Genomic DNA, 15,826 nt, shown 5'->3' with positions numbered 1-15,826 from the left:
GATCAACAGTAAGGCGTTATGTTTTGAATATTGTGAAAAGGTGCAATATTCTAGGCTCAGTGTCCCACTCTAATCAGCTAATTAAGCCATAACACCTGCAAAGGGTTCCTGAGCCTTTAAATGGTCTCAAAGGTGTGCAGAAAACCCTTCATTGACACCCTCTATAAGGAGGGAAGGCCTCAAAAGGTAATTGCAAAAGAAATGGGATGTTCCCAAAGTGCTGTATCAACGCACATTAATAGAAAGTTATGTGGAAGAAAAAGGTGCACAAGCAGCAGGGATGACCGCAGCCTGGTGTGGATTGTCAAAAAAATGCCATTCAAAAGTGTTGGACTTTCACAAGGAGTGGATTGAGACTGGAGTCAGTGCATCAAGAGCCACCACACACAGATGGATCCTGAACATGGGCTTCAAATTCCGTATTCCTCTTGTCAAGCCACTTCTGAAGAACAATGTCAGAAGCGTCTTACCTGGGCTAAAGAAAAACAGACCTGGTCTGTTGCTCAGTGGTCCAAAGTCCTCTTTTCTGATGAGAGCAAATTTTGCATCTCATTTGGAAACCATGGGCCCAGAGTATGGAGGAAGACTGGAGAGGCACAAACTGTAAGATGCTTGAAGTCCAGTGTGAAGTTTCCACAGTCTGTGTTGAATTGGGGAGCCATGTCATCTGCTGGTGTTGGCCCACTGGGCTTCATTAAGTCCAGGGTCAACGCAGCCGTCTACCAGGAGATTTTGGAGCACTTCATGCTTCTTTCTGTAGATGAGCTCTATGGGGATGTTGACCTAACTTCCCAGCAGGACTTGGCACCTACCCACACTGCCAAAACCTGGTTCAATGACCGTGGGATTAATGTGCTTGATTGGCCAGCAAACTCGCCTGACCTGAACCCCATAGAGAATATATGGGGCATTGCCAAGAGAAAGATGAGACATGAGACCGAACAATGCATAAGAGCTGAAGGCCGCTATTGAAGCATCCTGGTCTTCCATAACATCTCAGCAGTGCCACAGGCTGATAGCTTCCATGCCACACCGCATTGAGGCAGTAATTGCTGATAAGGGGCCCAAACCAAGTACTGAGTACATATGCATTCTTATACTTTTCAGAGGTTCAATATTCTATTTACAACCCTTGTTTTATTGATTGTATGTAATATTATAATTTTCTGAGATTGTGGATTTGGGGTTTCCATGAGCTGTAAGCCATAATCACAATTAAGACAAATCACAGCTTGAACTATCTCATATATTAGTTTCACCTTTTAAGTTTCATTAGTGAAATAAATTTAACTTTTGCATGATATTTTAATATTTCAAGTATCACCTGTATAATTCACTGTTCATGGGCTTATTATGGCACACTTTAGCTGTTGCATGATTAATGCTTTGGGTAGTCTAATACTGGCCATACACTAACCGAAAAATTGTTTGAAAATCTGTCATTTGGACCATTCATTTGTTTTTTGTCCAGTTAATGGGCACAAATAGAAAAATCGGTTTTAACTTTTTAGAGCTGAAAAATCAAAGTAACAGATTGGAAAATTCTGCCGAATGAATGATCAATTTAAAGGTTAATGTGTTCCTCGCCCAAACTGTTTGCATTAGGAATATGTGACAAAACAATAGAAAAACGGATTCATTTATGTCCATTGAATGATGTATCACTCTCATGACCGAATGTTCATTATTCGAAAATGAGTTTGAATGATTTTTCCCTATAGTGTATGGCCAGCATTACTTATAGCGCTACCATGAATAATTGTTTATAATTATACTTTAAATGGAGCAAGTGCTGCTTGGTTCAAGATTTTCCAAAAATGTGTGGTGTGAAATATGGCAAAAAAAAAAAAGATTTTTTTTTTAATATGAGTAGATTAAATAACATATTTATCAGCAGTGGTGAGCATACGGTTATTTTTTTTAAAAAGTGTGTAAGTATTTTATTAGATTACATTCTCTGTATAATTACAATTTTATAAACTTTCTAAAATGACAAAACTAGAATTGTTGTTAACTGATTTTAATGATAACATTATGTTTTCTGTTACTAGGAAAATTTGAAAAGCAATCATGTGTGAGTATTCAATCGTCACTATCAAAATGTTATCTTTGGAGACTATAGAAAGCTAATGTTATACCAAAGCAGGGATGCCAAACTGGCAATGGACAACACATAGAAATAAGAACATCCTTTCCTAAAACTAGTTAGGCTGTCAGAATTTGATATCCCTAACAAGATGATCATTCTAATTATTTTGTGCTATTTTAAATAACTAAAGGCTTGCAGTTTGGTTTGATCAGAAAATCCATTAACATCCGGTTAAATAGGTAGTTAAATGGCGTGAGTGTCCCAACTAGGCATTTGTGGATGTGCTTCAATTGTATGACCATTTGTAATGGACAACTGTAGAAAGTCCATTTATAATGACAGATTTATTCAATAGTTAGGAGTAAAAATCAGTGAGGTGACAGGTGCAGTAATCCATAGCAATCAATCAGTTCAGGCCTCATTCACATATGGCTTAGGGGGAACGTCGGTTCCTGCTAGCGATTTGAAAAGCGAGATTCACTTGTGTTTCTGCATGTTCTGCTCGTTCACTTGACTGGGTTGCCCTTGCACATTTGTTATGCCAAAGCAGCACAGGGACCACATTTTTGGATTTAGGATGAATGGCACCCAAAACTGTTGTCCATTTTTCTGCGATTTGGAATCACAGGGAGAATTGTATCTGTTCTGCTCACAACTCCTTATAGCCCAAGTGTGACTGATGTGTTAAGGATATTTTCACTGTTGCAGCCAAATTCCAGCAAGGAAAATTCTGCATAGTTCTTTTTGTCTTTAGAGGGGCAGGGAAGCTGTGTTTGCCATAATTAATTCTGTCTGTACTGTGCAGGTAGATATCATCTTATCAATTGTACTAGATTTGAACACTGACTGTTTTAACAAAAAGTGTAAAGCCCCGTACACGGAGACATTTGCCGGTACAAAAAAATACCAGCCAACATTCTGCCAGTGTGTATGTCTGTCTGGCAGAAGCTGGCCATTTGGATGGCGTCTGTCAGACATGCATGCTAGTAAACCAGCAGCCAACCGACTCCCACTCCGCGCTCTCAGCCAATGGCAGTGGTGGGAGTGGGAGTGCTGATCAGAGTGTATGATAGGTGGGGGGAGTTACAATTCCGGATCTCCATGTGTGGCTTTCAATAAACCAGCTGACAGCTGCTTCTCCTTCTCTCACTGGCGCTATCTAGCCCTAGAAATCATATTAATGAACACTAACTCCGCAAATAAAATATTCAATGCGAACCTCAAAAAATAAACTTCATATAAATTTCAAGTGCATGCAGGTGTTATGATGAACTTCAATGAATGCAATATTAACAATAACCTAACTTCTAGTGCATAAATCCTTTAAAGTGCAAAACAATGTAAAAATTGCAAAAAATACAAACAATGCAAATATTCCCAAAGGTGCAGAAAATGCAAAATATGCAGTTAATGCAAAAAGTGCAAATATTTATAAAAAAAAAATACAATATAATAATAAATTGTCCAGGTTTGAAGATGGGTAGTCTCTACATAAACAATCAAATAATCCTTGTAATAGTTCATAAGTGAAATAAAGTGCAACAACCGAGTGCAAGTGCAGCAAATGATCGGTGTGTGCAGACCAACAGGCAATGTCTGATCCGTCCAATCTGTGGTGCGCCACCTGTTTCCCCCAGCCTCTCACCTCTAGTAATGCCCCCCCCAGGCCTAATAGAGCTTATGGTCAGCAACTGGTCCCCTCACACGATCAGTCTTGAAGGAGTTAACAAGTTTAGCAGGGTCCCGTCCAGCCCTCCGATCTCCGGACTCAACGTTAATATCCCAAAGAAATGGGGTAATAAGGAAGGGATGGGGGCTCCAATGTGTAGTAATTCAAACTTAGATTTATTCCAACACATACATAGACTTACATTTAAGAATGGTAAATAGCGAATCCAAACGAAATACTTCCGGCCTCGGCCACGACCGGAAGTGACGACGACACCTGGCTCCTCCTGGACGCGTTGCGTCACTGCTCATGTGACTTTATCAAAGGGTCAAGGAGTCAGGTGTCAGCAAGCTTATATAGTCTCTACCGCTGTCATGGCGACATCAGTAAATTAACAGTGTATGCTTCAATTAATACTAGTAATCATCCAGGCATAATATAAAATAGTACTAAGAATATTGTAACAGGTATTACAATTCTAAAAACGATCTGTCCTTATTTAAAATCAATTCATAACTATACATATTAAGCATTTTAGGTGTCATCTGGTGGTCAGAAAAAAAATTACATATTAGATATCTTAAAGAGGAAGTAAACCCCTTCAAACCACTTTGACCTACAGGTAAGCCTAGATTAAGGCTTACCTGTAGGTCCAAACAATATCTCCTAAACCTATATGGTTTAGGAGATATTTGCCCGAAAATGGGCACCGCTGTCTACGGCGCATGCGCCGTAGACAGCGGCGCGCAGGCGCACTAAATGCGGCAAGTCCAAGAATGGATTTGCCTAATTTGTCGACTCCCGTGCGCATGCGCGGGAGTGACGTCATCGCGGCTTCGCCGAATGGCAGCGTCGGAGCTGCGAGACGCGACTCCCGTGCGCATGCGCGGGAGTGACGTCATCGCGGCTTCGCCGCTGTCATTGGTCGGAGCTGTGAGACGCCACCAGCAAGATGGACGCGGCGGACTACAGGGATCAGCGGCGACTTCGCTGGCTCCTGTGTCAGGTAAGTGACACATAATGACCTACTATGCGATGCATAGTAGTCCATTATGCTTTACCTTTGCAGGGAAAAAAAGAGGAAGTAAACCCATCAGGGTTTACTTCCTCTTTAAAGGCTTTGTTGACATCTATTGGAAGCATGTGATCTAGCACTTCTCAGACAAAAAAATCTTCAATTTAAGCATTATAACCAGCAAAAAACCTTCAAGTTTCACTATTGCCATCTAGTGGAAGTTCTCCAAATGACCTCTCTAGACAAATAAAATGATATTCTCTTAAGATCAAACAGGGAAAAATTACATAAACCCAGAGGACTAAGATAACCTAAAATTAAAATCCAAAAATAATATATATATACGAGAGAATCAGACTCATAATGCCATATAGTGGTAAATAAAAATACACTATCTATAAGGACAATGAGTAATAACTATAAAAAGAGGACCTAAAACTATTAAACTCCATAAATATAATTTAAATTAATAATTAGAGATAAAGCAGTTAAGATCAAATTCAACGTTATGTCCCAGAGGTGTTAAAGTGCATAATTCATGTATCCAACGGGACTCAGCTTGGCTAATTCTAATAATTTTATTATCACCCCTCCAGTGGGGCTTATACTTTTCTATTCCGCACACCTGCAGCGATGAAGGGTCTCTTTTTTGATATTTTGCATAGTGTCTTGACAGACTATGCTTTTTAAACCCTTTTTTAATGTTCTGAACATGCTCCCTCAGCCTCTTCCATAGTTCTCTCTTATGCCGCGTACACACGACCGTACTTTTCGACATCAAAGGTCCGACGGAACGATTCTGGCGGACCATTCGATCGTGTGTGGGCTGCAGCGGACTTTTGATTTGCAAAAATCTGAAAGACTTTAGAAATGGAACAATGGATTCAGCCTGATATCCTTTTTGTACAAACCTCGCTCCAATCATTTCTGTTTAGTGGAGCAATTCCTTCTCAGTCTGATTACTTTTTACTGCCCTTTTGGTATATTTTCTAGCCATGTGTTATGATGGTGTTACCGGCCTCAAAATGTGAATTAAGAGAGCCGATGATTGTAGACGCGATGAGATAAGGTGATCAGCTTGGCGTGGACTGCAAACTATCACACAAACAGCATGAGATATGACCACTGACTTTATGGCTGGAAGTAGTTTAATTTTTACATAATAATACATCTTTTACATTTTTATAGTCACATGTTTATAACCATTAACAATATATATAATACCGATTTTAACTAAAGTATTTAAATACGTAGTTACAACAATGAACATTACTAAATTTTAATAACATATATATCCCTGTTATTCAGTGTTATAGATAATTATCTTTATCTCTCTGGTACATTTTAAGTGTGCAATAATCATACTGGCAATGCATTGCTTTAATACAAATATTTTCATGGTAGTACTCTTTTTTTTAACCACTAGATGGTGCACATTGCATGTCTGTATGATGCAATACATAAGCTTTACATACAATAGGTTTTTTTCTATATTAAATAACAGAAAACATGTGCTTCTATAAATCTATGCCATTTTCAATAAATCAGGTTTAAATATACCTATTTAGAAAGGTTTAGTGTTTATCATAGACATTTGTTCTGACTAATGCAGTATTTTCATGTTCTTATGCACTTTTCACTTGTTTCTGACACATGCTGTTCTAAACTTCTAATTACAGCAAAACTATAGCATAAAATCTGCTAAGACTTTTTCTGCATCTGCTCAAGATGTTTAGGATTCTTTCTATCACAGGTTAGTACAGATTAGGAACAATTTAGAGTACATACCTGCAAAGAATCACACAAACAGCATGAGATATGACCACTGACTTTATGGCTGGAAGTAGTTTAATTTCCAGTCACATGGTGTGTGGCCTTATATAGACTCTGTTTGTGTACCTTCTCTGCCATCTACTGGTTATTAATAGAATAGAAGGGACATGTTTAGAAATATAAAAAAAAAATGACTATGTACTTTGCTTTGGGGAGTCTGTTTTGTGACCATATAAACCCCAGTCCGTCACACTCTCCCCTCCTTCAGTTAATGGCTCCCGACATTAAACTCAATTGGTATCTGAACACTATTTAGTGGTTTAAGTAACCCAAATAGGTACTTGTTGCCTCCAAGGAGCTACGTTAACTACCTGGCATGTCATGGGAGTAGCTAACATTGTAGGAGTTTGTATGGTGTGAATCTGACTTGGTATGTATCTTGGCTGACCTAGTGTGTCATATGTAAAGATCTCTTTAGGCTTAACTTGTCTGGTAGATCTTCTGACAGGAGTTGAGTCTTCTCCATCAACATCATTTCCCATTTGCATATCTTGGTTCACAGGTAAGTCTTGACTTAATGAGGGTAATTCTGCAGTGTCTAGTCCCACCATGTCTGTAGCCCAGATTTGGTCACCAACTACTGTTCCATCATTTTGTTCTTGTTCAACATTGGGTGTGGTAGTTGTAGGATAGAACTCCTCAGCAGAAACTCTTAATGGGATTTTCTGTACGTTTTGAGAGTTTGGTTGAGACACAACACAATCATGACTTTCTGTAGTCTCTGGTATATAAGGATAATACCATCTTTCTTCATCTGAACATTCCTCCTCCTGGTCCACATCCATTCTGGTATCCTTTCTGTTACTTGATTGTCTTTGTTTCATCGGTACTCTTGGAATGTGTCCTTCAATTGGTAGGTCATTTACTGGTAGTAAAAGATTTCTATGCAGTACTCGAATAGTCTTTTTACCACTTTCAGGCTGAATTTTGTACACAGGCCCATCTTTGATTCTTTCTACCACTTTGTGTACTGATTTTTCCCAGTATGAACGAAGTTTACCAGGTCCTCCTCTTTCAGAGAGATTTCGTACTAAGACCCGATCACCCGGTGGAAGAGGTGCTCCTTTTATCTGTTTGTCATAGTACTTCTTCCCTTTAGCAGATGATTTTTTGCTATTCTCGGATGCGATTTTGTAAGCTTCTTGCATTCTAGATGCCCATTTCTGAGTAAATATTGGTTGACTTTCTGATTCCTTTTCCAAATTTAGGTTGAGCATTAGGTCAATTGGCAAACGAGGAGATCTTCCATACAATAGAAAGAATGGCGAGTATCCTGTGGCTTCATGCCTGGTGCAATTATATGCATGAACCATATGTGGAAGATGTTCTTTCCAATCTGACTTTTTCTCTTCCTCTAAGGTGCGAAGCATCTGTAACAAAGTACGGTTCAGTCTCTCCACTGGGTTACCCTGTGGATGGTATGGAGTAGTTCTTGAATGAGAAATCCCTGCCAATCGTTGCAATGTCTGAAATAAGTTGTTTTCAAATTCTCTTCCTTGGTCATGGTGGAGTTTCTCTGGATAGCCAAAACGTGGTATGAAATCTTGAAAGATCTTTTCTGCCGCTGTTTTTCCAGATTTGTTCTTAGTTGGATACGCTTGTGCAAAGCGTGTGAAATGGTCAACTATTACAAGTATATACTCATATCCTCCTTTGCTTTTCTCCAAGTGAAGATAATCAATGGATACTAACTCCAAAGGGGAACTGGTAGTAATCGAACCCATAGGTGCTCTTTCGGTGATATTTGGACGCTTTCGTTTGATGCAGCTGCACTTCTTCAGCACATATTCATCAATGTCTTTTTGCATAAATGGCCAGTAAAATCGTTCACGTGCTAGGTGGGTTACCTTCTCAGTACCAATGTGACCCATGTCATCATGAAGATTTTTTAAGACCAATGGTTTTAACTTTTCTGGTAGAACTAGCTGTTTTCGAGTTCCAGAGTGTCGGTAGAGGATTCCTTCATCGACTCTGAGTTTATTCCATTCATGTATCAAACGTCTTGTTTTGCTGGTCATACTCTCCTTTTCTTTGTGGTTTGGAATCCAGTCGTTCTCCTTAAGCCAGACCACTTCTCTAATGTTGGTATCGTCTTGTTGTAATGCTCTGATATTCTCCTGAGTCATTGGGCAGATTGTCTGTCCTTTCAGCAATTCTTCGGCCACATCACTTTCTGAGTGAAGAGTCAATGAAGCCACCCATAATGCCTCTTCTTCGTTAACAGCTTTGCTCCCTTGCCACATAGCTGACACAACCTCAGATGGTACAAGCTCTGTGTACTCACTCAGATTCTTCGTGAGTTCCACCGGAAATCGTGACAGTGTATCTGCGTCTGCATTCTGCTTACCTGGCCTGTACTTGATATCGAAGTGGAAATCAGCCAACTCGCCAACCCAGCGATGACCCACAGCATTCAGTCTGGCAGTACTCAATACATATGTCAATGGGTTGTTGTCTGTGTAAACGGTGAATGTTGGAGCCTAGTACAAGTAATCTCTGAATTTGTCACAGACTGCCCACTTGAGAGCTAAAAACTCAAGTTTACCAGAGTGAAGATGGTAATTGCGCTCTGCTGGTGTCAATGTTCTGGAGCCAAACCCAATAACACAAAGTTTTTCTCCTTGTCGTTGGTATAGTACAGCACCTAGGCCTTCATTGGAAGCATCAGTGTGTAAGACGAAGGGTAAGTCAAAATCAGGGTATGCTAGAATTGGTGGATTGGTTAGCATGTCCACCAGTCTGGATACTACAGCTTGATGTTTGGGTGTCCATTGAATCAGTGTTTTAGATGGCACTTGTGCTTTGTTCCCGTTTTTCTTCATAGATTCCATCCGATTGTTTTTGGGGATGGATGTAGCAGATTCTTTCTCAGTGTTCTGCAAAAGTTCATACAGTGGTTTAGCAAGTCGAGAGAAATCTTGAATGAAGGACCTGTAGTAGCTCAGGAATCCTAACAAAGATCTGACTCCTCCCACTGTTTTTGGTTCTTTCCTTTTCAAATGTAATACCACTTCAAGATCTTTTGGGTCAATTTTTATGCCTTCTTCTGACACCATTCGTCCAAGGTATCGAATCTGTCGTTTAAAGAGTTCACACTTCTTCGGTCTAAGTTTGATACCATGCTCACGCATTCGACTAAGCACTTGCCTAATATCATTGACATGCTCCTGAAAAGTTTTGGAGTAGCAAAGTACGTCATCCAAGTATGGAGAACAACATTTGTCTCTGATGCCCTCTAATACATTCTCCATGCATCTCTGAAAAGCTGCTGGGGCATTCGTTAATCCAAATGGAATACGGTTCCACTCCAGGAGTCCCCAGGGGGTGCTGAAAGCCGTCAGATGTCTGGAGTCTTCATGCACAAAGCCTTGATGATACGCACTACCCTGGTCCAGGATTGAGAACCACGTAAATCCTCCTAAGCTATCCAGCAGATCTTGTATTCTGGGTAGTGGATGTCTATCTGGGATAGTCTTTCGGTTTAACTCCCTAAAGTCAACACATAGTCGTAGGCTACTGTCCTTCTTTCGAACACAAACAACTGGTGATGAGTATGCGGAAGAAGATTTTGTTACCCAACCTCGGTCAAGAAGGTTTTGGAAATATTCTTTCACTTCTTTGTATAGGGGTTTCGGTATCGAATTGTAGCGTTTCTGGACAGGAGTTTCATCTTTCAGATTTATCCTCAGTTTCAGGTTAGGGATGCATCCTATGTCTCCCTCATCTCGAGCAAAGACATCTGATTCATCATATAACATTTGTCTCGCTATCTCCTGTTCTTCTTCTGAGAGATCTTCCAAATTGACAGGTGGGTGCCACTTAACAGATTTGTTAGTGGGTAGCTGATTTCCAGTGTCCACTTGATTCAACTGGTTTACATGAAACACCCTTTTCTTCTGGTCAATTCCCTTTCCATCGTCTTTGTTTGGAGACAATGGTAGAATCTCAGCTGCTGGAGAAATGGTACCCAATACTGTTCTGGGTGGAAGGTAGATGTCATGTTGAGCACGGTTCAGTATAGGTATCTTCACCAGTTTAGAGAACCCATCTGGCACATCTACCACTGAAGGAAATAGTTCAAGTCCTTCCTCAACTGGATATTCGGGAAGTGGTTCAAATGACATGATTCCTCCTTTCGGCCACGCTCTAATTCTGCATTTGACTTCACAGAGCTCGCCTCCTTTAATCTGGAGTCCCTTCTTCCCCACTTTGACCATATGACTATCGAATATTTCTCCTGGGTCAGTTGCTTGACTGACAGCATTGACAATGTTATTCGCTACACTCTGTCTTACTTTCATCGCTTCACTCAGCAAGATAGTCAGGTTTTGGGTGCTGTTTGGTCGGTCACGGTTTTCTCTGATCAATTCTTCGATAACATTAAACCCAAGAATTGGATTGTCATTACAGCAGTCACTCACCAGCATTGGCACATAAATGGCTATGTTTCCATGTCCACTACTTTCGAATTCCAGGCAGACTTCAATCCATCCGATGAATGGAATGATAGAACCATTTGCAGCTGTAATGGATAAGTTGTCATCACAAAGTAAATCTTGTATGTGCCTAATGGAGACGCTGGGTAGAAACTTTTCTAACCATGCCTTCCCGACAATGCTGACCTGAGCTCCTGTATCCATCAACATGTCAACCGGTACACCATTCATCCGACATGACAGTAGGCATTTTCCTCCAATTAATTGTGCTACGTGTTGTTTGGAGAAGCCATTCTCTTTTGAGAGTGTTCTAGTTGACCGGTGGGTGAATACCCTGTTTACCTTAGCATGGGACAGATCATTTGAGGTGGTCACTGGTTGTCCCTTTCCCAGTGACCGTCTGTCGTTTCCCGACTCCCTTCTTTTCTTCAAGCAATCAACCGCTCTGTGTCCTGTCCAACCACAGTAGAAACAATGGTAGCAGTTCTGACTCTCTCGTTTAATGCAATCATCACACCTGGGCTTGCAGTGAGTTGTATCTGGAACTTGAACATTGGTTAGTGGCTTAGTCATTTGGTTTCCAACAATAGGACTTAGCTTCATCATCTTTTCCAGGTTCTTTGTGAGAGCAGAGACCTGTGTTGTTAGTTCCATTAATGCAGTGTGATTTGCTCTAACATCTCCCTCAACTCTCTTTTGCAAGGTGTCTTTTTCACTATTCCCTGGTGTCTGTGATGAATGAACAGTAATAGGTTTATGTTTAGAAGCACTGTTTAAGCGTCTCTGCCTTTCTGTTTCCTCATCAACTGATCTGGTGACTTGCTCTATGATAAAGTAATCCGTTACTGTCAAATCAGACACGTAAGGCTTGATATCTCGTCTAACTTTAGAATTTTTCTCATTTAGTCCCTGATAGAGTGTATGAAGGAATATGCCTTGCACCAGATTTTTGTCATAGCTAAACTCTTGCCTATCATGTTGTGATGTAGACAGAACTTTTTGTTTTAACCCCACTAGCCTGTAAACAAATTGTTGTGCTGTTTCTCTTTCTTGCTGGGCAGCATTGCTAAGGTCCTGAAATAACTCATTACCACTTTGTTCTCTCATATGTGACTTCAAAAACCTTTTCAATTCAGCAACAGTAAGATCATCTTTGTCAGTCAACATATATTTAAAATTACCAGGTTTGATTATTCTCAACACTGTGCATATAATTTCAGATTCAGGGAATTTTTCTGTTAGACCCTCGTCAATTTGTCTGCACACTCTACTGTAACTCATGTCCGAACCATGATCTGAAATTACACCACCATGCATTTTAAATTCTCTACGTGGCAATAAAGTAATAACATCAGTTAATCTCACCACCTCCGATACCTGTTCAGTCCTTGCAGTCCCACTACTTATTTTTTTTGCAGCGGTTGCAATGTCCACAGTTGGTGTACTTTTCTTGTTAAGTTTTAGTTCATTGATCTTGTCTTGGATGATGAGTAGGTAAGACATACCTTGATCTTCCAACTTTTCCAGCTGATCACTTCTCAAGTAGCCTTTAATAAATTCAACAAGTTCCATTTCGTTGGTACCAGTCACTGATGGAACGTCCATGTCTCTTTCATCTTCCAGCGTAATAGCGAGGCTATGCAGCTGTTCTTCATTAAGCAGATGAATTTGTTTCTGGATATCCCACATCAGCGCACGACGAGGAGACGCCATCTCTGTTGCAATCTAAAGACTTGCACTCACAAGGCAGACGACACTCACGACTCTCCTTGTAGCTCTGTAGCAGGCTCAGGCTTGTCTCGCGCTTCCTTCTCACTGGTAACACAACGAATCCCGACACACGAGCCCCCAAAATGTTACCGGCTCTCTTAATTCACATTTTGAGGCCGTCACAATGGCAGCTATCAAGGGGCAAATAACTATTCCTGTCTACTGTTTTGAAATAGGTTTGTGTAGTCAATAAGTTTCCTTCTTTTTCAATTACTAGGTCCAGGAAATTAATTTTATCTTCACTTATCTCCCAAGTGAGTTTGATGTTTTTATCATTGGTGTTCAAATTAAAACAAAAATCAATTAAACTCTCTCTGTTGCCTAACCAGATTAAAATTATGTCATCAATGTACCTTTTGAATAATGTAAGTTGATGTGGTACATTGTTATAGAAGGACTCTTCTTCCCATTCTGCCATGTACACGTTAGCAATGCTGGGAGCATATTTAGCACCCATTGCAATCCCGCATATTTGTTTGAAATAAATATTATTAAACCAGAAATAATTAGAATCTAGACTGTATCTCAAACAGTCCAACAGAAACCTCCTCTGTATGCATTTTAAATCCCTCAAATTTCTAAGGGCCCATTTAATCGCTTGAATTGCCTCTTCATGGTTTATAATTGTATATAGGGATGCAACATCTGCAGTGGCCAAATATACCGGTACATCCAGTAAGGTAATATCATTTAATAATTGAATGAGATGTTTCGTATCTCTCAGATACGACCTTGTTTTCTTCACTACTGGTTGTAGGAACTAATCAATATATTCCCCCATCCTGGCACCCACTGAGTTGATCCCATTAACTATGGGCCTACCCGGGGGTTTATCCTTGCTCTTGTTTATCTTGTGTACTGTGTAAATGACTGGTATTCTACATACATTGGGCTGTAGATATTTTTTGTTTCTTTTTTATTTAATAGGCCCTTTTCTGACCCCTTCTGGATTATCCTAGCCAGTTCTTTCTTGTATCTCATAGTCAAGTTACTTGGAAGTTTCTGATATGTTGTGTCATCATTCAATTGTCAATTCAATTTATCATTATAGTCCACTTTTGATTGTATGACTATGGGCGTCCGCAGAACTTTTTCCAAGGGGGGGCATCATTTTAAGGCCACTCATGCTCCGCCCCTTTTCGACAATCTCATGAAAATCTTTCCACTGGATATACATATGTGTTATATAACAGATAATTCATCTTCACTTTGTATTGGAAGTTACTCTGGCGGCTGTGTTGCATGCCCATATAGCCTAGAGAATGTACATCTTTTTACATTGCAGTACATCTGTTGTGGCCATAGTTTGATCTCATACTGTCACTGTATAGGCTGTTTTCATCAAGATAAAAATATGGCAACAACAGATGTATTGCAATGTAAAAAGATGTACATTCTCTAGGCTATATGGGCATGGTACACAGCCACCTGAGTAACCTTGTGGACGGCCATGCTTTCAAAAACCAGCTCTGGAAAAAATTTCATACCAGCCTCACAGCATTATTATACCACCCCAACAGCATAACGTCATTATTTTCTTGTTCATGAAAGGGAAAACCATACATTTTAAAGCATATTTGATGAAGAGAGTATTATATATAGATATGAAATCACATAGGGCTTATATATTTTATATAATATATATATAGTTAATAATGGTAAGTGATCAATCATCAAGGGGGACCCCAGGAACTCAGAACGTGGGGGGGGGAACCACCTTCTGTAGAAAGAATACTCTAAGGTAAGGGGGGTGGGTTACTAATATAAGGAGGAAACCCTTTATATCAGTGTCCCTTACATTATCGTATTCACTCCCCCCTTACATCAGTGATCCCCAACTGGCCTCGTGGTGCAGGGCTCAGTCAGTCGGCTCCAGCTTGGTGGCTCTGGTTTTATCTTATAGTCTCCTGTCCACAGTCCACACAAGACTGCAGACATGCTACAGGAGATGTTCAGAGACTGCAGACTCTGTGCAGCCACAATGCAGCCTCACCAGTGCCCATCAAGTGCAGCCTCACTGTGCCCATCAAGTGCAGCCTCACTGTGCCCATCAAATGCAGCCTCACTGTGCCCACCAATGCAGCCTCGTTTTAGATGGGGACGGTGCTCCTTCCAGAGGATCTGTTTGCTGTGAGGTGGAGTGGTCCCTGGCCACCTGCACCTTCAGCCGTCCTCATTTTCCGGCCCCAGTCAGCCTACACTCTGGTCCTGGGGAAGTGGAGAACACTGGGTGGGAGTCAGAGAGAAGGGGAGCAGAGAGCACTGGCGGGGTTGGAGAACACATGGGTGGGGGCAAAGAGCGATGGGGAGTGGAGATCACAGGGGTGGGGAGCAGAGAGTGTTGGGGGGGAACTTGAGAGCACTGGGGGGGCAATAAGAACAGGGGTAGAGAGCACGGTAGGCTGAGAGCACTTGGGGGGCTAAGAGTGGGGGGCGGTCAAGAGCACCGGGGGGGCAGAAAAACAGAGGTGGAGAGCACGGGGCTGGAGAGTACTGGGGGGGTACAAATTGCAGGGGGGAGTGGAGAGCACTAGTGGGGGCCAGAAAGAACAGGGGTGGAAAGCATGGGGGACTGGAGAGCACTATGGGGGGTGGAGAGCACTGGTAGGGTTGGAGAGCACACGGGTGTGGACAAAATGCAGGGGGAGTGGAGAGTGCTGTGGGGAGACAAAAAGAACAGGGGTGGAGAGCACGGAGGGTAGAGAGCACTGGGGGGGTGGAGAGCATCAGAGGGGCAGAAAAAACAGGGGTGGGGAGAATGGGGGGCTGGAGAGCACTGGGGTGGGGGCTGGAGAGTGACGGGGAGAGCTGAAGAGCACTGGTGGTGGGGAAAAATAGGAGGGAGAGCACGTGAACTGGAGACAGTAAAATAAGTTGGAAAGGAGAATCGGCATGGGGGGCCCCTACAGCCCACCCCTTCGATCCTCCTATCCAGGCACTGTGGCACCCAGTGCGGGCTGTACCTGCAGCATCTCTTCCTATGGATCACAGAACTGGCTGGCTCTGTGTTCGGC

The 15,826-nt window shown here is 41.4% G+C and overlaps 1 protein-coding gene across 2 annotated transcripts in view; it reads left to right on the top strand.

The window, feature by feature from the left end:
• Positions 1-15,826, top strand: part of LOC143983253 (lysozyme g-like) — a 50,107-nt gene that overhangs the window by 14,865 nt on the left and 19,416 nt on the right. Inside the window, exon 2 of one of the 2 annotated variants that reach the window (XM_077482724.1) lies at positions 2,052-2,074. The exons of the other annotated variant lie outside the window; for it this stretch is intronic. Coding sequence (XP_077338850.1) covers positions 2,071-2,074 — 4 coding nt within the window. The 5' untranslated portion in view covers positions 2,052-2,070. The remainder of the gene's footprint in view (positions 1-2,051; positions 2,075-15,826) is intronic. 2 annotated transcript variants of the gene reach the window in all.

The sequence above is a fragment of the Lithobates pipiens genome, unplaced genomic scaffold (genome assembly GCF_037356315.1).
Source record: "Lithobates pipiens isolate NorthernLeopardFrog02 unplaced genomic scaffold, aLitPip1_a1.2 Scaffold_16, whole genome shotgun sequence".
Taxonomy (NCBI): domain Eukaryota; kingdom Metazoa; phylum Chordata; class Amphibia; order Anura; family Ranidae; genus Lithobates; species Lithobates pipiens.
Note: the sequence above shows the minus strand (reverse complement) of the source record. Positions and strands in the feature narration are given on the sequence as shown.